The sequence below is a fragment of the Rosa chinensis genome, chromosome 6 (assembly GCF_002994745.2).
Source record: "Rosa chinensis cultivar Old Blush chromosome 6, RchiOBHm-V2, whole genome shotgun sequence".
Taxonomy (NCBI): domain Eukaryota; kingdom Viridiplantae; phylum Streptophyta; class Magnoliopsida; order Rosales; family Rosaceae; genus Rosa; species Rosa chinensis.
This window is the reverse complement of record NC_037093.1, coordinates 51,294,223-51,316,701: the sequence shown is the minus strand read 5'-3', so window position 1 is coordinate 51,316,701 and position 22,479 is coordinate 51,294,223. Positions and strand designations below refer to the sequence as shown.

At 40.4% G+C, this 22,479-nt stretch overlaps 3 protein-coding genes across 4 annotated transcripts; all 3 read right to left on the bottom strand.

Annotated features, from left to right (window-relative positions):
- Positions 1-385: 385 nt before the first annotated feature.
- LOC112174102 (prunin 1 Pru du 6) lies at positions 386-4,046 on the bottom strand. 2 transcript variants are annotated; one of them, XM_040509540.1, is made up of 6 exons: positions 3,857-4,046; positions 3,602-3,723; positions 2,346-2,915; positions 1,833-2,257; positions 1,154-1,717; positions 386-1,052 (listed from the first exon to the last, which is right to left on the bottom strand). In XM_040509540.1, the coding sequence occupies exons 3-6, from the start codon at positions 2,641-2,643 to the stop codon at positions 636-638; spliced, it is 1,704 nt and encodes a 567-aa protein (XP_040365474.1). In that variant the 5' UTR covers positions 2,644-2,915; positions 3,602-3,723; positions 3,857-4,046; the 3' UTR covers positions 386-635. The 2 variants fall into 2 exon arrangements, with proteins under 2 accessions (XP_040365474.1, XP_040365475.1); XM_040509541.1 differs by lacking the exon at positions 3,602-3,723.
- A 510-nt stretch (positions 4,047-4,556) lies between these two features.
- LOC112169673 (prunin 1 Pru du 6-like) lies at positions 4,557-11,312 on the bottom strand. The gene is made up of 11 exons (XM_040507506.1): positions 10,432-11,312; positions 8,989-9,714; positions 8,750-8,854; positions 8,567-8,667; positions 8,340-8,492; positions 7,760-7,829; positions 7,547-7,631; positions 6,232-7,463; positions 5,795-6,144; positions 5,184-5,684; positions 4,557-5,094 (listed from the first exon to the last, which is right to left on the bottom strand). Exons 8-11 carry the CDS (start codon positions 6,527-6,529, stop codon positions 4,696-4,698), a joined length of 1,548 nt encoding a protein of 515 aa, XP_040363440.1. The 5' UTR covers positions 6,530-7,463; positions 7,547-7,631; positions 7,760-7,829; positions 8,340-8,492; positions 8,567-8,667; positions 8,750-8,854; positions 8,989-9,714; positions 10,432-11,312; the 3' UTR covers positions 4,557-4,695.
- Positions 11,313-18,523: 7,211 nt separating this feature from the next.
- LOC112171528 (prunin 1 Pru du 6.0101) lies at positions 18,524-20,395 on the bottom strand. The gene is made up of 4 exons (XM_024308699.2): positions 20,098-20,395; positions 19,665-19,987; positions 19,056-19,556; positions 18,524-18,961 (listed from the first exon to the last, which is right to left on the bottom strand). The coding sequence occupies exons 1-4, from the start codon at positions 20,393-20,395 to the stop codon at positions 18,554-18,556; spliced, it is 1,530 nt and encodes a 509-aa protein (XP_024164467.1). The 3' UTR covers positions 18,524-18,553.
- Positions 20,396-22,479: the final 2,084 nt, after the last annotated feature.

Genomic DNA, 22,479 nt, shown 5'->3' with positions numbered 1-22,479 from the left:
TTGACCTCAACGATGTAATGGTTATGTTATTTGTCTTCAGAAATGGGTAAAGGGCATATAATTGCTCATTCTAGTATAATGTCCTGTAGTATCAGTAAATTAGTCACAATGCATATCATGAGTAAATTCCGGCTCACTGTATATGTTAATATATATTCTATCCGTAATGGTTATATGGGAGAAATATACAACTCAATTTGGAAGAAAGGTATTACGTTTTGACCTCAACGATGTAATGGTTATGTTATTTGTCTTCAGAAATGGGTAAAGGGCATATAATTGCTCATTCTAGTATAATGTCCTGTAGTATCAGTAAATTAGTCACAATGCATATCATGAGTAAACTCCGGCTCACTGTATATGTTAATATATATTCTATCCGTAATCACAGATTCACAGCCAAAGTCAATTACAGTATTCTCTCCAAGGGGCAAAGATTTGCAATTTAGATTAAGTACTCCAAGTTTACTCGAGGCAAAGAGAAAATTCATTAAAGAGAATATGAATACAAGTACGTATGTAGTAGCCATATAAGGCCATTTTTATTCACTCTACCCCTTAGCTAGCTTGTACCATATTCGGTTATTCATCATCCAAAAAACACTACGTGCCGCATCACATATTTGTATTCATACTTACACAAACATTTCAGCAATATCCCACCAGTTCCTCTGAGATCGGGAAGACCTTGATGAGCTCAAAGCAACAGTCTCCTGCCTGTTGTACTTGAGAGTCCTTGCCTGTTGTCGATCAATCTGGTACGCGTTAGCGAGGACCACGTCGGGGAGTGCCCGCAAGACTGAGGTCCGGCCGGCAAGAGTGTTAATCTTAGCATTGTCTTGGGTCTTGAAAGCAATGTACTCGTATCCATTGTTGCTAGCCTTCTGCAACACTGCATGGTTCTGTGGCACTATGAAGAGCTGTCCCTGGCGGACCTCATTGTCCAAGATGGCCTGGCCATTGTCATTCACAACCTGAACCCTAGCACTACCTCTAATGACGTAGTAGACTTCATGGGCGTTCAAGTTCCAGTGAGGACTGTAGATAGCATTCTGCAAGTACCACAAACAAAATTAATAATCATAATGAATCAAACAATTGATTCAAAATGACAAATATGCATGCCTATCTCGATTGATTTGAGTATACTTACATTGTAGAAGAAGCCTCTCTCAGCGCTGAGGTCAAGGTACCTGAGAATAGGCAACTTAAAGCTGTTGAGGGTGCTGATGCGACCAGCTTGGGGATTGAAGACGTCGGCGCGTGAAGGCCTGCCAATATTCTCTCTGATCCTGAAGTTACAGAATGTCTCCTCAAAACCATTCTGTCCTTGTTCTCCCTGTTGTCTCTGTATTCCCTGTTGTTGTCTTTCCTCCTGTTGTGATCGTGGTGGTTCGATGAAATCAAGACGTCCTCTAACTCTCACAATTTGGGGTCTGTTGTCGTTTTGTCCCTGAAGCTGCTGGGCAGTCTGTTGATCGATGTTCAGAGAGTCACCGAGAAGCTGTGTGTTGAAGCCGGCGAAGATGTTGTTGTTGTTGTTTCCTTCTTGTTGTTGCTGGTGCCTGCTCCTTCCACCATGCTGTTGCTGTTGCTGGTCCTGGTCCCATTGACTTTGGCCTTGCCCTTGTTGTCCACGTCCTTGCTGGCCCCGTCGACTCTGGCTTTGCCCTTGTTGGTTAAACTCATCTTGTGGGTTACCAGCAAGATAGAATCTCTACATACATAACATCATGCATGTGATCAGAAAAAACTAGCAAGCCAACAGTAAGAGTGCTAATGTACCTTCACAAAAGAAAATGTATATGTATTATATATGTTAGTTAGTTTACCCTGGGGTTACGGTCAAGCTGGTTTTGTTGGTTGCTGATATCAAGAAGATTGACAGCAACAAGAGGTTGGTCACCGTCGTTGTAGGACCAGTAAGTGACACCAGCAGGAATAGCAATCACATCACCTTCTCTGATGCGTCGAACCTTCTGGTGTCTGTCTAGCTGTTCAAAGCTCTCTTGTCCCTGTTGGCCTTGCTGCCCTTGTTGTCTATGACGACCTTGCTGTCCACGGCCTTGTCGACCTTGTTGTCCACGGCCTTGTTGTTGTTGTTGTTGCTCATACTCTTCTTGTTCTTGCTGCTCTTGTTGTCCACGACCTTGCTGTCTGCGGCGCCCTTGCTGGCCTTGTTGTTCTTCATCAGATTGCTCAGTTTCTTCAAAAGTTTCAGGACAGCCAGGGAAAACAGTTGATAGAAAACCATTGCCTACAGGGTGTAAATGAACAAATTAACCACATATGTACTTACATTTAATAAATTGATACAAAATTTAACAGTTGCATTTGCAGAATACCTTGGACGACATAAGTGAGTTGTGGAGTGTGGGTGTAAGAAGGCAAGTGAAGGCCATTTCTTTCAATGGTAATTCGTTGAACGGCAACACCAGCACACTGGAAGTCGTCCTGGTTGTAGTCCCAGGACTCAATCCTACCCGCTTCAGTCTCAATGCGGTTATCAGGTTCGCGGGCTTGGAGCTGATCTAGTTGGCACTCATTCTGCTGGCTCGACTGAGATTGTTGGCGAGCTGCTAAGCAGCTGTGGAAGAGGACAAGCAAGCAGAGAGAAAAGGTGAGAGCTATAGGCTTAGCCATAGTGAGGATCAGAGAGATAGCTAGCTAGTTGTGGTGAAGCAGCGAGTAGAAGGTATTGGTATTTGTAGGAGAGAGGAGGTGATGAGGTTAGATAAGTACAGAACGATGTGTAAGGAACCTCAAGCCATTTTTCTCTATGCATGCTATCAATATTCCACATTCTTACACCTCATTTCTTTCAGGGCAGGTGGCTCATGGCTTCAGAGAAGATACAAAGTGCCTTGAACAAGGTGTCAACCAGGTGGGGATGGCAAAATTTTACTGCCCTGAACCTGGTCCAATATAAGGCAAAAATTAATGATAGGAATAGGATCTATAGCTGTTCCATGCATAGTATGGTAAAGTAAAATCATACCAACACCAACCTAACCTGATAAACTCATCTATGATCTATGCATGGTGGAAAATGATAACGTTCTCATCTTTCCTATAGCAATCATGCATCTTCTATCATTTTATGAGTCAAAATTCAATATTTCAGATTTATGCGAATAAATTCTTACTAAAAATAGTGCATTTCGTCCATCACTATCCTTTCATGAGCGTTTATATAAGTTTCTTTGCAAACAAAATCTGAAGGCCATCACTATTCTTGAAACTACTGTGACCCATCCACGTAATCACCTTAGCTATCTACCTTTCCCATCTCATTGAGAATCAGAACTTGCACCATTACTCCTACAATTTTCGTAATAATCTGCTAATAGGTGAAATCTATTCATCTACAGAAAGGCTCTTCCTGAGAATCCAACCTTAACACTCTGTTTGGAACTTTGGACGGAGTAAATTCAAAACAAGACTGTATTTTTACAACTTCGTTTTAGAAGATTATAAGGCATTAATAGACGATATGGTTGAAAGAATTGGATGCAATCCCCTCAACTGCATTTCAAAAAAACTATATTCAAGGGACTCATTTTGCGTTCTTTTGTTTTCCAACTCAAAAACTTGAACAAACCTTGATTCTGATACTCTAAACACGGAATCTAACCCAGAACCAGTCCAAACGGGTCCACAGCGAAAGATGAATACAGAAAAACATAATGCGGTACATGAACACGTGTTCTCTTTAGCAGCATCCTGAAAAAGAAAATATAGTGCAATCATTCACAAAACACATGGTATACAAACCTATTTGCACAAATGGGTTACAAATGTCTAACAAAATCTTAGACTTTAGATATCAAGAACATTCCAATTTGGCCCTTCTTACCAAAAATTAGACTCGCAGATTCGAATTTCAAGTCGGCTGTTGTTGAATCACGTATTACCTCGTGAAGCGAGTCTCGTAGCTGACGACGTTGCATTGCCTTCTCGTCGGAGTATGAGGCCGGATTAATCGATTCGGCGACCACGTCTTCCATCTTTCCCTTCGTTTCCGATTTCCTGGTTTGCTCTCTGGTTTTCTTTTTCTCAGCTCAGAGCACTGTGTTCTTGGTTTGGGCCTTATTGTCTTAAAAGAAAATGCGATTTTTTCTTTTTTCTTTTTGGAAATAAATACTAAATATACTTACTTCTAAGTTTCTAACAACTTCTAGCTAATTATTCGAATTAGCCAATATACTACAACTGACTGAATAAATTACAATAAAATTTTGTGATAACTAATAGCAATAGAGAGTTGATTCTCCTAATTATTAGAGAATGAATTACCAAATTACCAAAATAAGCAAGAGCTTATGAAATGAGTACGTTTACAAATAATTTCTTCAAACGAGCCTACGAAATCAATCATATCTTTGAGGATCATCAAAGGTCACTATGCATTTTTCTTGTTATCCGAGTGCTACGAAACCATACATGTATACATATGGTGTACTCATATATTGAAAATTGGAGAGGAACCAACGCAAAGGAGAAAAAGAAAGAAATTTCATTAGAAAAGAGTAAAAGATTACAGGTACGGTAGCCACTTATTAACCGAGTGCATTAGATCTCTGGTAGTACACGAGAGCCATACATTAAAGGCTTACTTTTATTCATTCTCTACCGCTTAGCTAGCAAGTACCACTTTAACACTACATGCCGCAACACATCTTTTTTACATCTCATTTACTCCCACCAGTACCTCTGTGACTGGGAAGACCTTGAGGAGCTCAAGGCAAGGGTCTCCTGCCTGTTGTATTTGAGGTTCCTTGCCTGCTCCCGGTCCATCTGGTAGGCGTTGGCGAGGACCACGTCGGGGAGTGCCCGCAGGACGGAGGTCCTGCCAGCCAGAGTGTTGATCATGGCATTGTCATCGGTCTTGAAGGCAATGTACTCGTATCCGTTGCTCATGGCCTTCTGCAACACGGCGTGGTTCTGTGGCACGACGAAGAGCTGTCCCTGGCGGACCTGGTCGTCCAAGATGGTCTCGCCGTTGTCGTTCACCACCTGAACCCTGGCGCTACCTCTGATGACATAGACGATCTCATGGGCATTCAAGTTCCAGTGTGGGCTGTGGATAGCATTCTGCATGTGCCATACCAGATAAAAATCATGATTAATTAATCATCGGGTGACTAAAATTAACTAGCAAACTGCATGCATAGAATACTGACGTTGTACAAGAAGCCTCTCTCAGCACTGAGGCGGAGGTGCCTGAGAATAGGCAGGCTAAAGCTGTTGAGGGTGCTGATGCGACCGGCTTGCGGGCTGAAGACGTCGGCCAATGAAGGCTTGCCGATGTTCTGCTTGATCTTCATGTGGCAGAATAGCTCCTCAAGGCCATTCTGTCCCTGTTGTCCTTGTTGTCCTTGCAGTTGTCTTTCCTCCCTCTGTGACCGTGGTGGCTCGACAAAGTCGAGACGTCCCTGAACCCTAACAATCTGTGGCCTGTTGTCGTTCTGTCCCTGGAGCTGCTGGGCAGTCTGTTGGTCGATGTTGAGAGCGTCGGCGAGGAGCTGTGTCTCGAAGCCGGCATAGATGTTGTTGTTGTTGTTTCCCTGCCGTTGCTGCCTGCTCCTTCCTTGTTGTCCTTGTTGTCCTTGTTGTCTCCTTTGGCTTTGGCTTTGGCCTTGTTGGTTGAACTCATCTTGTGGGTTACCAGCAAGATAAAATCGCTATAAATTGAGATTAAGCAGCAACCATTGAGTGAGTTAAGCATGTAATATAAATTGTTAACATTATGTCATTATGTATATAGTGTTAAAATGTCGGTAAAGCAGTGTACCCTTGGGTTTTCGTCAAGCTGGTTGTGGTTATTGCCGATGTCTAAAAGAGTAACAAAAACAAGAGATCTGTCACCGTCGTTGTGAGACCAGGTTGCGACTCCGGCGGGGATTGCGATAACATCACCTTCTTTGACACGTCGCACCCTCTGGTGTCGGTCTAGCTGTTCAAAGTCTTGTTGTCCTTGTTGGCCTTGCTGTCCGAATTGTCCTTGTCGGCGTCCCTGTTGCTGGCGGCCCCGTTGTTGGCCTTGCCATTGTTGTTGCTGACCCTGTTGTTCTTCATCAGATTGCTCAGACTCCTCAAATGTCTCAGGACAGCCAGGGAATACCATCCCTAGATGACCCCTACCTACAGTAAAGTATCCAAAAATATCAACTTAATCACCACAACGCGCAATTTACTGAATGACAAATAAACAACTGTTTTGCACATTACCTTGTACAACGTATGCAAGCCTTGGAGTGTTAGTGTAAGAAGGCAAGTGAAGGCCATTACGCTCAATGGTGATTCTTTGAACAGCGACACCAGCGCACTGCAAGTCATCCTGGTTGTAGTCCCATGACTCAATCCGACCTGCTTCAGTCTCAATACGGTTGTCAGGCTCGCGGGCTTGGATCTGGTTCAGCTGGCACTCATTTTGCTGGCTGGACTGAGATTGTTGGCGTCTGGCTAAACAGCCGTGGAAGAGAACAAGCAAGCAAAGAGAAAAGGCGAGAGCTAAATGCTTTGCCATAGTATGATCAGTGGTAGATAGCTAGCTTTGGGTTGTGGTGAAGTGGCGAGTAGAAGGCGTTGGTATTTATAGGAGAGAGGAGGAGAAAAGTACAAATGATGTGTAGGGAATCTCATGCCATTCTTCTCTTTGCATGCTATTAGTATTTCAAATACATACACCTCATTTTTAAACCTGAGCAGGTGGCTATTCGCTTTAGAGGAGATACAAGGTGCAGAGAACAAGGTGGCAACCAGGTGGGAGGCGGCCATGATTGTCTGCAAGTAATGAAAATTTTACTGCCTTGATCCTGGTGCAGTGCAGGAAAAAGTTAATTCAGGATATCAGCTCGAATCTGTTTCATGTTTGGTAAAGTAAATAGATTAGCAACCGGGACGATATATAATCTACACCGTTGTTTGGTAAAGTAAATAGATTAGCAACGGCAGGGTGAAATATAGGAACCTTAACATCTAGCAATAGCCAAAATCCATCTTCCATCTTCCATCCCTTTATGATTACTTAAGAGTTGAAGCACATTTACCCTCTTTAAGAATCCACATTCCAGCCCTCTTATAAATTACTTTTGACGAAATTCAAAGTACAGCTAGTCTGGAAGTTAATCACTCTAATCGTCAGGACAATTACCTCACCTATCTACTTGTCCCATCTCATAGAAACTAGTTAGCAAGCCCGCGCATTGCTGCGGATTTGTTATCCGCCTGAAATTTATTAATAATATGGCTGAGCCTAATAAAATAGCAATTATAATTCAGTTATAACAGTTGTTTGCTGGATCATTATTTGCTGAAAACAACACCACTTATTAAGCCTGCTGCATATTGTAGATCTTTCTGCGGTTCACGATGTCGATTTCACTCAAGCTGTCCAAACCCTGTCCCACTCAAAACTTTCATCAGTAACTCGTGCTCCTTTGTGGTTTCTTCATCCAAGGCTATCAGAGAAACATAAAGCATTAGTATCTATATGCAAGGTTTTTCAACACCAGATTATAGAAGAGGAAATGATAGCCCTTACCATCTTTCAGTTTGATTTGCACTTGCACATCGTACTCGAGCTCTTTCAATCTCATGTTTAAATCTTCGAGGATAACTTCCTCTCTCTACACAACAAACATTGATTATGATTATCATCGATTCGTTTATACTTGCATAACGCTATTAACAATGATTATGATTAAAATAGATAGTTTTCAATCACTATTTGCTGAGTCATTGTCATGTTGATTACCTTGGGAGCAGCCAGTTCAGATATTTGAGCAGCACATTGAGCTTGCAATCATATTTCCTCTGTCTAAGCCCTAGACACAAAGACTTCAGTTGATCAGAACTACCAAAATAATTTTTTTTTTTTAAATTGCAATTAAAGGAAATGTCTTTTTCATACGGATGAGTTCCCTAGCCAGTTCATTCCTAGAAGAATTTTGTTCAGCCATATTGCTATCTGCTACTTCTGCTACGGAAAGAACTCAAAAAACAATTATAAGCAGATAAACACAGTTTGTTTTTCATTTTAGTAGCAACAATTAAAATTGAAAAAGAGAATTTATTGTTTCTCCTTTATCTTCGTATCTGGAATTAATACATAAATCAGTCGTTTTTCAGTTCAAAAACACATCGAGTTCTTCCCTACAGATCCCCAAGAAGCAAAAGCTTAGAGCTACTAAACGGCAACAAATAGCTACAAACACATTCACTATATTCTCTCTGGAGAGTGAAATGTTTTATATTGTAACAGATGCTGCTTATTCTCAAATGCTAGAACTTTAGTTGCAAAAAAACTCAAACTAAGCAATCAGATTCTTCTTCACCTTCAATGACATCAATCAAATTCTCAATTTTTTTTTTTTAACTTCCTTTTCCCAAAAACCAACATCAGAATCAGTGCACAAATAGAAACTTGCTGCATATTGAGTTCTACTTCAGTTCTCACCAAAGTATTCTACCCATTCAGTTGATCCTATCTGCAAACATTATTCGGTTTATAATCTCACAGAAACATGGAAATTGAAATAGTGACAGAGGGAGAGAGTGAGACCAGGCTGTATTCTTCAACATGCCAACTGGATAAGATAATTGTGCGTCGAGGTTTCCACCCTTTTTTCCTGCAGCTTCCCCAATCTTTGAGCAATAAGCAATCTGTATCACACATCAAAAGGAGCTTGCGATGAGTTTGAATAGGAACTTCAGCTAGCTAGAGAGAGCGAGATTAAAACTGAACCTGTAAGTGTGACGAGTGGTGTAATGTGTGCAGATATGTTAAGGCCTTAATGCATTGGTCAAGACTAATGTGAAAGGGTAAGCATTTCTCCATAAGATGTTGAACCTGAATCGATCAATTCATTCATTAGTAAGCAGTAAAATAAACTATATTTCATGGAACCAGTTTGCTGGCAAATGAACATAGAAGGCAAATTCCAAAAAGAAAGGAAGACAAATGAGCCTAATAAGAATGAACACCTGTTCTGGACGAAAGAATAACATATTCGTGTTAGCTAGCTCTACTTTGTGATAATCGTACAATAGAGGGCGACCAACACCACATCTTGTTAGCATCTCAGGCGCTACATTTTCTACGCCACCTACTCCCTGCAAAATTTCATGAGGATGACATACAGGTCATCAACCAAATAACCAAAGAGTAACCAATAAGTTAATTGTACTGCATTGAGAAATTAATAAATTAATTGAGAGCTACTTTGAGTCATTCTCAGCCAGAGCTACATTGTTTCTCATGGCAGGCATGCTAGCCCCGAATCCCAAAACAACAACATTCTCCATCATTGACACAATCACAAACTCCTGATAATTTAAACCTACTAAATTTGCTTGTTCCTAGACTCAAAGACTGAGCAATAATAAATAGGTTCACCAGTAATAATAAAAACATACATGTGTGACATACTGGAATAGTAAAAAGGTCCATTATTATTTATTAGTACTGTCTATGCTCAGAGCTAGCACCATCTTCTGCAACAATGTAATAAATTGAAATTACAGAAAAACCTGAGAGCAACCTCCCTTGCTGGAAAGTCAGAAACCAATGTCGCCAACTGATTGGAAATATTACTCAGTTCATGAATGGTGGGTCAACATTTTGCAAAGCTTCAGCACTACTCTACATTGTGCTATCGTTGCTGAAGCAATGGCTGACTCTCCCCGTCTATCTATCTTCTTCCTACAAAGCTGAAACAAATTTATATTGTAAGGATCACAGCCTCAAAATTTGTTATCTACATCAAACTAATCCCATGGGATGCCAAACAAAGATAATAACCAAATTTTCAAATATTAAAATCAAAATGAAGAAGGGTCAGACTGTATCTCAAAGTTTATACTTTTCTTCTTCTTCTTTTTTCTTTGTTTTTTTTTTTTTTTTGAGAAATCGAAGTTTATACTTAAACATCAATTTTATATAAAAGTTGAAAGTCAATTGTCTGCATAATAACACTGATAGGCCAAAATGTTTAAACACCAGTATCTGACAATTGGTAATTTACTGAAACAATGAAAAATCAGCGTTGTCTTTGTGCAGACTGTTCTGCATAAGGACACTGACAACCCAGAATAAAGAAAAAAAGAGGAAGACAGTCATTCACAGTTCATATATTGATATGGAAATTTGCAAAGAGATGAGTGTATTCAACTGGAAACATGTACTTGGCTAGAAATAAAGGATTCCTATTTAGAGAAGCACATGCATGGTAACCATAATGAAGTTGAAAAAACTGAGAACGAAGAAAAAAGAGCCGAAATCTGCATTGAAAAGTAACAACAATGAAGTTTCCATCAGCTAAACTATGCCTTAAGTTAATCCTAAAGATTGAAACATAAGTCTCTAATTGAAAACAACAGAACAAACTCAGAGCAAACAATAAGATGAGGAAAAAGAAGAAATAGTACCTCTATCAGCGAGAAGAGTCCCAAACCTGTGAAAACTTGATCGGAGAAGAAGCTTCCAGAGAGAGCGTTCGGGGGAAATTTCTCCTCTGCACTCCGCTCTCTCTCTCTCCGCACTCCTAAACACATAACAATTGAAAAGATGGTGCCATCACTCTTCGAATGAATAGTGAATGTGACATGTAAAGTGATTTGTGCAACTCATTATGCAGTTGCAAATTTCTGATAAAGACTTAGTATTTATACCACCCTCACTGATTTTGATTTGACTCTTCTTGCCAGATAAAGGATGGAGACTTGTGCAAAAGGCAATCTTTGAGCCCATGATCATCCTCTACTATTCCTCTCCATCTCGAAATACTGACCCTTGCTATTTGCTAACAGCACTAGTCAATCTATAACCATTGATTCCAACACTCAGCCCTTAGAGAACATGAGGGATTTCTTTCTTTGTGGAAACTAGTTTTTTGGGTTAGTTTGCTTCTTCAGCTAACATTAAACTAAGCATTAAGGACCCAATTACAGTGAGCAAAATGAATACTATGATGAAAAATAAACAAGGCCACAGTTTGCAAGTAGCTAAAACTGGAATTCACAATTTCAATTTCAATTTCAAGCCGGTGGTTGTTGAACCTGTCACTAAGGAACTGCTTCCAAGTGGGCAGCACGAGAGAAACTGAGCTCAGCCGACTGCTTGATCGTCGGAGTACGTGACCGGAATCGACAGTGGTTCATCTGAGTACGTGGCCGGATTACTGAAACCGTCGGTTGACTCGTGATCAGTTACCGTCTTCGTCTTCGTTGAATCGTTTCCAACTGCCTGGCTCTCACTGGTGGCTGTCGTTTTCGTTTCTTTGAATTTGCATTTTGTGGGGGGCACTTTGTTGTTTTCTTCTTGGGCCTTCACATATGTTGTTTGAGCCGATATACAAATTGCGGAGGCCCAGAAAGGCCTACAAATACAAATAAAAACAAAAACAACTAGTGAGTTTGTGCATTTCCCAATTCTTCTAGATCCAGCAATCTCATCAATATTGTCGGCAAGATAATCACATAACAAGGGAAAGAATCAAAAGTGATGAGATCAAACTCATTCTCAATATTATTCTTTGCCATAACATCAACAGCCGTATTGCATTCTCGATAGATATGAATTAAACTCACATCATTAAGGGCATTCAACCATTAGTGCCCGGCAAGAAGAAAGCAAAGATCCAAGAGGGTGGAGAGTGTGACAAATTTATTTATTTGTATTTCTTTTTAATATTAATTGGTTTTATATAAAAAGAAGAAAAATTCGACTACAATAAGTGCACTCTCACTTTCTCCCTAGGTTGTGTTCGGTTTTCGCTCGTAAGATTTCTTGGAGTTTGGTCCTCTTGACGTTCAACGGTAATGTGAGCTCTCTCCCTCATCTTCTACTAGATTTGGAGTCGTCTTTTGATTCAATATGGGTTTTGGTTCAGCTGGACATGGTAGCCTTGACGTAAAGATCTAATGCTTCACCTTTCGACTTAGTGTCAGTATTGTGGATCGGGATCTCCAATCAAAGTCCACTCTTTGTTGGTGGGATCGTCATTCTCCTTGTGGCAGCACTGCGCGCTACTCTAGAAACTAGCTAAAGTTATTTAGGTAATGTCTTTTTTATTGTCTCAAAAGAAGTGTGACGTCATGTGTAATATTTGGTATTTATATATTGTTGTATTTTTGTGATTAAAAAAATACAGTATATATATATATGTACTATAGAAAATTAAGATAAGTATTTCACATCATCACTGTCATAGCTGCATCAAACTTTTACGATATTCCGCCCTAATATTAATGCATCTACGACGTGCATTAATGTCAAAAATAAAATTTGTGTTTAAGTAAATCCAGAATATATGTCTGGCCCAAACTCTAGGTTATTTGACCTAGTAGTAATAGGGTTATTAACTAGAGATAATCTCAGAGAATCTTAAAGATATCCATTCAATGCATGATTACATTTCCTTGTACGATTCAGATTCTATGCATTGTAATCCTCTATATAAAGAGGCCCCTATTATCAATAAGAAGACACAGTAATTTTCTCTCAATTCCATTTTCTCTAAAACACATTATCAGCACGAAGCCCTAACCCTAAAACCCTAAATTCGTAGCCTTCAAACCCTAGCCACCACCGCCGCATATATTGAAACCCTCAATCCTAGGATTCCAGAACCGGCGGCGGTACCACCAAAACCGGCCGGAAAACCACCAAACCGGCCACCGGAAGTATAGAACCAGCCGTCCAAGAAGAAAAAAAGGGATCCCTGCACCGGTTCACCACTTTCCGGACCTTCGATTGCTACCAAATTTTGCCACTAGCAGCGCCTCGATCCCAGAATCCAGGAACCGAAAGCAGAACTCCAAAAATCGGTCTAAAAGTTGCTGAACCGGCTTGCAGAAAAAAGGGCAGAAGAAAGAAAAGAAAAAAAAGGAAAAGAAAGAAGCCCAGAGGTCCACTGACACAGGCCCACAGACACGGCCCACTGCCACATCAGCATCCAGGGACCCACCGCCACGTCAACAGCAGGGACCCACTGCAACGTCAACGCCGATTGACTGTTTCCGGTCAAATTTTCCTGCTACCTATTTCGAGGTATTTTTTACTAAAATTCCCGTTTTTGAAGTTTTTATTTCTTTTCTTTTCTTTTTCTCGGGGACTTGCAAATCCCTTCTTTTACCCCCCTTTCTTCATCATAGGAGAGACCTAATTAAGCCGAACTGTGGGGATTTGTGCTAACTCCAAGCTTGGAGCTTGTTGAGATCTCCAAACTTAGAGTTTGTAGAGAATTTATGATCGACCACTTACGTCATTATTTCGATCTAATCCAATACCTCTTGGAATTGAATTTCTTGGAAGCGATTACGCTAAAAAATTCCTAATTTCTTGGAAGCGATTACGCTTAGAAATTTTATATGTTTTCGTGGTAGCCTTTAACGCTCCGAAACTAACCATTTTTCTTGTTCTCTTTCAGGATGAGTAACCTGAACAAATTGGACTTTGCTCCATTAGGAACAACTGGTTCTGGATATCACAAGTGGGTTCGTGATGTCCGCCAGCATCTCAAGGCCGATGAAATCCTGGATAAGATTCTCAAGCCTAGCTAGGACGTGCTAACTGTTGAGCAAGCTCAAGCTTTGGAAGCAAATAGAGCAGCCTTAGAGGTAAATAAGGCGAAAGCCATCAACCTAATGACTTGTCATATGGATGATTCGCTCCAGTACGAGTGTATGAATGAAGAAGACCCCAGAAGGTTGTGGGTCTCACTCGAAGAAAGATTTGGCAACGTCCGTGACTCCCTGCTTCCTGACCTAGAATTGAGATGGCATAGCCTCCCTTCTGTGATTTCAAGTCAGTTCTTGACTACAACTCGGAAGCACTTCGCATTAAATTCTTAATGGAATTCTGTGGTAAAGAGATCACAAATGCGATGTTGATCGAGAAAACTCTCTCTACTTTCCCCGTCTCTGCATTGATGGTTGCTAAAAACTATCGAATCGATGTTACTGGAAGACAAATCACAAGGTTTCATGAGCTCATTGGAGCTATGAATTTCGCTGAAAAGCATGACAACATCCTTGTGAAGAACTATAATTCGAGATCCGTGGAAACAGAGCATATTCCGGAATTCAATTATAGTCGCACCCTAAAAAGTGGGCGCCAAGAGAGAAACCCTAATCTTAGGGATACTTCTGGACATTGTTAGCATTGAAGTCACCCTCAAGTGCAAGAGGTACAAGTTATAGAATAGGGGATTAAGTAAGGATGTCGAACCCATGAGGATTAGTAAATCCTTTCCTAGATAGGGAAAACCTAAGGAAAAACTAGAAGAATATGCAAATGTACAATCATAAACAAAGGCTCACAAGTGAACCAAAGTTCATGGTAAGTATGTGCAAGATGGTGTGTAGAGATTTGATTTTGATTTTGAGATTGGTTTCTATTCAAATTGAGATAATGAAAGCAAGTGAAATAAACGAAGCTAAACTAAACAAGTTGTTATCAAATGGATGGGAGTTAGGGCATCGGGTTTCACCTTTTACCTCCCTTAGAAGCATTAAAGCAATTGAAAATGAATGACGCAAAGCTAATTGTCCAACTACCCTCTTAGCATCCGGATAGGACTATTAAGGCTTAAACCCCTTTCATTTTATTAACTCTAACTGGATAAGTTTAGAGCTAACTACCTAGAGACAAATTCAATTACCGGATAGGTCTCAATCCTTTGCCCCTAATTGCATAAAGCTTAGAGTTTAGGTAACCAAGCAAGCAAAACAATCCTATCTCTAGGTGATTTTAGCTCACTACCCTCACATGCACACATGGTGTGCTTTCATGCTCCCTTTTTGCCTAAAGGTAATCAATTTCTAGGAAAAACTTCATGTCATGGCAAACACATAACTCAAATTGATTAGGTCTAAGTAATGCAATCAACTATTATGAGAATGACAACATGAATTTGCATCAATTTATAAACAAAACCATCAATCCAAGCAAGTTTGGCTAGGGCTTTCAACCCTAGCCCCAACTAGTTCACTACTCACACATAGCTAGATACACAAGTTTCAACATTCTATTAAACATCAAATACATAAAGAGATAGGGAGTAAAGGGTGACTATTGATGATGCCGGAAGAAGTGGTGGAGATGGGTCTCCAAGAACATGATGTGGTGGTAGTCACCTCCTTCTCCTTGCTCCAAGCTCTTGATATTGGTAAGAATGATGAAATTTGGAATCTCTAAGGTGAGTTGTGGTGTTGAGTGGTAGAGGAAATGGAGGTTGTAGTGGTGGAAATGGTGGTGTCTTCTCTAGAGAGAAAATGGATCTTGGATAGGATGAAGATGATTGAATGGAGTTAAGAATGCTGAATAATTGGTCTTTTGCCTCTCTTTGATCAGCTATGTGTGTCCTCTTTAGTCCCAAAGTGTGCAAGAGATGCTCTTACACCATTGTCCCCCAAATGGTCCCAAATTAGCAAGGTGACAAAAGGACAAGGTGTAAGGAGATGTTTGAATTTCAAGTGATGGGAGATTCTCACCACCATGGTCCTCCTTTGCTGGAGAAAAGACCCTCCATGAGTGGCGGGTCGCCGGAAAAATCGCCCGAAAAGTCGATTTGCAATTTTCTTCCAGTCTCCGTGTCTTCTTCCCCTAGCTTCAAATCTTCACATTTCAAGCCTCAAATAGTCATTTTATTCTTAATGCAAGGTTTCCTACAAATAAAAGGAAATGGATTAAAAAGGGTAAAATAGCATGGAAGACAAATCAATTTTCTTAATTATGGGGCACAATTGCATAAGTAATTTGTGACTCAACAGACGTTCTGGTCCATATAATCTCTCTACTTGGGAAGGTAACTGCCAAAACAGGCGAACACGGAACCGAAGAGGTCAACGTGGAAAGAGAGAGGGAGGCAACGCCTCTGGCCATGTTGGTTGCGCTCCCAATACTAAGAGTCATGTAAATGACGCTTTTAAAGCACCTTAATCAATTGAGTCTGAGCAAAGAGATGTATGTTCTCGATGTGGAGTATCCGGTCATTGGGCACACATTTGTAGAGCCCGTGAAGAAATTGTCACCGCCTACAAACCATATTGTGAAGCAAGAGAAGCTCACTATATGGAACAAGAAGATCAAGAAGATGATCTAGAGTGAATGGTTAAGGACTACAAATCTGGCTGGGATCAATAGATCGTCAATTCTGTTTAAGTCTTTATTTTTCCAAGAGATGTAAGAGGCAATTGTCATATACTTTGTAGTAAATGCCATTGGTTTAGTTTTTCTTCACATAGGCTCATCCAAAATGAGTGTGATGTCTAGGAAGGTTTTGAGATAAGTGGTACTTAAGCGAGCTTTGCTCCACCGACATCTCTCTACTCACCTGGTCATATTTATTTTGGAGTTACCGAAAAAAGTCAAACGACTACCTTTGTTTTGCATTAGCTAGTATTTGGATTAGATTCTCCTATTGGTTAAGAGACAATGATGTATTATGTTGGCTTATGAATAAAATTTTGAGTTCTTTTCATTATGACTCAATGTTGATTTTGAGCATATTACTTTGTGACTACAATGGCTGGGTCATCAATATTAATTCAAGGACATGGAATAGCCCAAGTTCCTCTTGCCAAAAGGCACCTTGATAACTGTCGCAAAAACCCTCTACGCTCCTAGGGCAAATCACACCTATGAATAGTCAACGGATTCCATGCCAAAACACATGTAGAGAATGAAAATGAGTTCCTTTACAATACCTCTAATGATTGCGAATAAATGCGCATCTTAGAGAAGTTTATGTGTCTCTCTAGTGGACTCTATGTCACTATTCGAGCTATTAAATCCAATAAAGTTATGAGAGAAGATCTCTTAGATTTAGACACATATTCGCTTTGTCACGATAGGATAGGTCATCCTAGTCATGATGTGATGATCCGTCTACTAAAGACTTCACATGGACATCATTTCTCTCGAGCAAAACGAAGCATGAATCAAAGGTTGATTTCTGGACTAAGTATGATCGCTGCCGCTGCCTAGGGCACCCACCGCCGTCCACCACCAGCCTAGGGCTGGCACAATCCCTATCCATAAACGCCATGGATGGCGTCCATCATGGTGATGGCGCCCCAGCTGATACTGCAATCACCAACTTTGCTTCAAATAGCGTTTCAAACGCTCAGGCCCAACCACAATCCTCATTGGTTGCTTCTAAAGCCTTTCGCTCGTTTACAGAGCCTGTTCCTTAGGAAAATTAGGACTGAGACCGTCCTCTGCAAATGATATGAAAATACTCATTATGTTCTTACATAGAATCCTTTGGGATTCTGTGGACTAGTTTATGCGCGCTACTCTAGAAACTAGCTAAAGTTACTTAGGTAATGTCTCTTTTATTGTCTCAAAAGAAGTGTGACATCATGTGTAATATTTGGTATTTATATATTGTTGTATTTTTGTGATTAAAAAAAATACAGTATAGAAAATTAAGATAAGTACTTCACATCATCACTGTCACAGCTGCATCAAACGTTTACGGTATCCCGCACTAATGCATCTATGACATGCATTAATGTCAAAAATAAAATTTGAGAATTTGAGGGAAGTTTTTTTTTATTTTTAAATTTTTAAATTTTTTTTTTTTTATAAGTGTTTGGAACCCAGCCTAACTAGGAGTACGGGAAGTTTTGTATGGTGTGTATTTGCATCAGTTAATATTCTCTTTTACAGCATTTTTTTACATTAACAGCGCACTTCGTGGATACAATGCTTTGTTTTCATTGAGAGCTTTTTTGGTATATCATTTCTTAAACATTTTCTCAAAAAATTTACTAAGACAACACCATATCTTAACAGTGAAAACAGAAATAAAGTTGTTTTTCTCGGAATCTCGGTCTTCAATTTCCGATTGAAGGTCGTTTATAGCACCGAACCAGAGATTAATTGAAGACAAGCTATTCAAGGAGCCAAACAATTGATAATCGGATCCAACGTAATACTAATGAATGACTTGGCTCTAAGGCAACAACAACCACTTCGAATGGAGTGGAAAGCTGTTACTTGGATGCTCCAAAAATTAAAGCCAGATTCCATACTTCGTACCAAATAGGATCTCAAATTTTAAAAAATTCAGAGGGCAAACTCAAACTGTCAAAATGTTATCGAAATGGATCAGAGTTCTTGCAAATTTTTGTTGATCCAGATACCAAAAGGGGCCTACGTAGCACTTAATTTGTAGAACTAGAAAGAAGAAGCTGTAACTAGCTTTTGGTGAATATATTCTGTGAGACTCTATAGCTAACTCGGTTAATTTTATTAAACTTCATCACTCACTTTAATTTACTCTATATATACAATTTAGAAGAAGGTATAACCAAGGTAAAGAAGAAGAAAAAGAAAGAAAATTCAATATAAAACATAGGATTACAAGTCCATATATAGTAGTAGCTAGTTATTGCACGACCACGTCTTAGTGCGTTAGACCTCTCGTACTACAAGAGAACCATACAAGGCTACCTTTATTCATTCTCTACCCCTTAAGCTAGCTTAGTGCCAAAACACTACATGCCGCATCATATTTTACTTTTCGATCATCATATTCATTTAAGCATCAAGAGGCCACCAGTTCCTCTGGGACCGGGAAGACCTTGAGGAGCTCAAAGCAACGGTCTCCTGCCTGTTGTACTTGAGGTTCCTTGCCTGCTCACGGTCCATCTGGTAGGCGTTGGCGAGGACCACGTCGGGGAGTGCCCGCAGGACGGAGGTCCTGCCAGCCATGGTGTTCATCATGGCATTGTCATCGGTCTTGAAGGCAATGTACTCGTATCCGTTGCTCATGGCCTTTTGCAACACGGCGTGGTTCTGTGGCACGATGAAGAGCTGTCCCTGCCGGACCTGGTCGTCCAAGATGGTCTCGCCATTGTCGTTCACCACCTGAACCCTAGCGCTGCCCCTGATGACGTAGTAGACTTCATGGGCGTTCAAGTTCCAGTGTGGGCTGTAGATAGCGTTCTACATGTTTACCACCCAACAATCACTATTAATTAGGCTCAAACAATCAATTGGTAACTAAAATTAACTAACAAATGCATGAAAGTATACTGACGTTGTAGAAGAAGCCTCTCTCGGCACTGAGGCGGAGGCGCCTGAGAATAGGCATGCTGAAGCTGTTGAGGGTGCTGATGCGACCGGCTTGCGGGCTGTAGACGTCGGCCATTTTAGGTTTGCCAATGTTCTGTTTCATCTTCATGTGACAGAAGAGCTCCTCCATGCCATTCTGTTCATACTGTCCTTTTTGTCCCTGCATTTGTCTTTCCTCCCTCTGTGATCGTGGTGGCTCGACAAAGTCGAAACGTCCCTGAACCCTAACAATCTGTGGCCTGTTGTCGTTCTGTCCCTGGAGCCGCTGGGCGGTCTGTTGGTCGATGTTGAGAGCGTCGGCGAGGAGCTGTGTGTCGAAGCCGGCAAAGATGTTGTTGTTGTTGTTTCCCTGCTGTTGGCGCCTGGTCCTTCCTTGTTGTCCACGGCCTTGTTGTCCTTGTTGTCCCCATTGGCTTTGGCCTTGTTGGTTGAACTCATCTTGTGGGTTACCAGCAAGATAGAATTTCTATATAGGGAGAGATTAAGCAGCAACCAGTGAGTGAATTAAGCATGCAGTCTAAATAGTAAATACACACACACACACATACTGATAAAATGTGGTAAGAAATTGTACCCTTGGGTTTTGGTCAAGCTGGTTGCGCTTGTTGCTCATATCAAAAAGACTGACAAAAACAAGAGGTTGGTTACCGTGGTTGTGAGTCCAGCAGGTGACTCCAGCGGGGACGGCAATGACATCACCTTCCTTGACGCGTCGGACCCTCTGGTGACGGTCTAGCTGCTCAAAGCTCTCTTGTTGTCCCTGTCGGCGTCCCTGTTGCTGGCGGCCTCGTTGGCCTTGCCCTTGTTGTTCCTGGCCCTGTTGTTCCTCATCAGATTGCTCCGATTCTTCAAAAGTCTCGGGACAGCCAGGGAGCACCATTCCTACATGACCCCAACCTGCAGTACTAATGCAATAAGTTAACCATGCACAAACACTACATGTAATTTCAGTTATATATAACTAATTAAGAGACGACACCAATTTTAATAATTTGATATGATATTACCTTGGACGACGTAAACTAGTCGTGGGGTGTTAGTGTAAGATGGCAAGTGAAGGCCGTTGCTCTCAATGGTGATTCTCTGAACGGCGACACCAGCGCACTGGAAGTCATCCTGGTTGTAGTCCCAGGACTCGATCCGACCTGCTTCGCACTCAATGCGGTTGTCGGGCTCGCGGGCTTGGATCTGGTTCAGCTGGCACTCATTTTGCTGGCTGAACTGAGATTGTTGGCGACTGGCTAAGCAGCCGTGGAAGAGAACAATAAAGCAGAGAGAGAAAACGAGAGCTAAATGCTTGGCCATAGTGATGATCAGTGGCAGATAGCTAGTTGTGGGTTGCGGTGAAGCGGCGAGTAGACTGTTAGTATTTATAGGAGAGTAGAGGATGTAAGGGAGAGAGAAGCACGAATGATGTGTAAGGAATCTCATGCCATTCTTCTCTTTGCATGGCTATTAGTATTTCACATTCTTACACCTCATTTCTCTTCCAGGGTAGGTGGCTCTTAGCTTCAGAAGAGTCCAGAAGAAGGTGGCAACCAGGTGGGTGTGGCGATGATTGTTTGCAAGTGAAGCAAATTTTATTGCCTTGAACCTGGTGCAATGCAGGAAAAGTCCGAAAAGTTAACTTGATGAATCAGATCTACTGTTTCATGTTCGTGAAGTAAAATTACCGAAGTACCAACCTGAACAATCTATAATATGATGAACATTTTTAAGAATTATTTGGACTCCAGCGCACTCTTATGTAAGGGTTCCGTTACCAAACTGAACCTAAAGTACCTCATTATTCTGGGAATCTAAAGTAGCTCATTAATTTTCTGGGAATTATTATGACCTATCAGAGATATTACCTCACCTAAACCTATCTACTTGTCCTATGACTCCTATATATCTTATAGATCTTGAATTTTTTTTGCCATTATTCTTGAATTCTAGTGAGACGTAAATCATTTGCATACATAAGCTTATGTGTAGATTTCAACCACAAGAGATTATTTCAGTACTAGTAATTAAATAAGTATATATATGGTACATGGAACAAAGAAATGCTATGCAAATCATCATCAAATCACTATCACATATGAAATGTTTTGGCTGGCAACACACATCTTCGGCCTTGGTTATGTTGGGGCTTTGGCTCTCATTGTTTTGGGCTTAGCAACAAAATGTTTTAGGTAATCCTCATGATACCTAATTGGTCAAATTGTATGGATACAAAATTTTGTCTCAAATCGGTTGTCACAGAGGACCTAATATTGCCTAATTCTCTATTTATTAAAAAAAAAATCTCTAAATTGTTGAGATTATTTCAGTACTAGTAATTAAATAAGTATATGGTACATGGAACAAAGAAATGCTATGCAAATCATCATCAAAGCACTATCACATATGAAATGTTCTGGCTGGCAACACACATCTTCGGCCTTGGTTATGTTGGGGCTTTGGCTCTCATTGTTTCGGGCTTAGCAACAAAATGTTTTAGGTAATCCTCATAATGATACCTAATTGGTCAAATTGTATGGATACAAAATTTTGTCTCAAATCGACTGTCACAGAGGACCTAATATTGCCTAATTCTTTATTTATTAAAAAAAAATCTCTAAATTGGTACCTATTAATTGCATATGGAAGTTGGCCGAATTGGTATTTCCATTTAGAGTCCCTTAAATGTAAACACATGATGCCTACATAGTAATATATAGCTCTTTTTCAGGGTACCCATATTCGGCCCAATAAAAAAAAAATTAATTTAAGTAGAATGGAGTACAGTATTTGAACCACATACCAAACGGCCGGGGCCTAATTTATGGAGCAATACTAAAACAGCTATGCTAACTAGCTTTGGTCAATATGTATGTTCAATATAACTATTAACAATTCGTCAATATTATTTAGTTCACCAACCACCCTGGGTCAGTGTACCATATATATATATATATATATATATATATATATATATATATATATATATATATATATATATACATACAGATCCTATCTAAAGCGGAGCTCCGCTTAGAAATTAACGTGTGAAGTTCGAGTTTTCGGTCTCATATCCACATCTCGACCGTTCAATTTTTAGGTACTACTGTATAGATCATCTCTGCAAATTTTCAGCCAAATTGATGATCGTTAAGGTATCTAACTCTCAGCCAAATTGATGATCGTTAAGGTATCTAACTCTCTTAAACTAATGGACGGATTGAATCTGTCAACCTGAACCGTACTAGCTTTAAAGCAGTTATCAATGCCTTAACAATCATCAATTTGGCTGAAAATTGGCAGAGATGATCTATACACTAGTACCTAATACCAGAACGGTTGAAATGTAGATATACGACCAAAAAAGTGACTCAAAACTTGAACTTCACACGTTAATTTCAAAG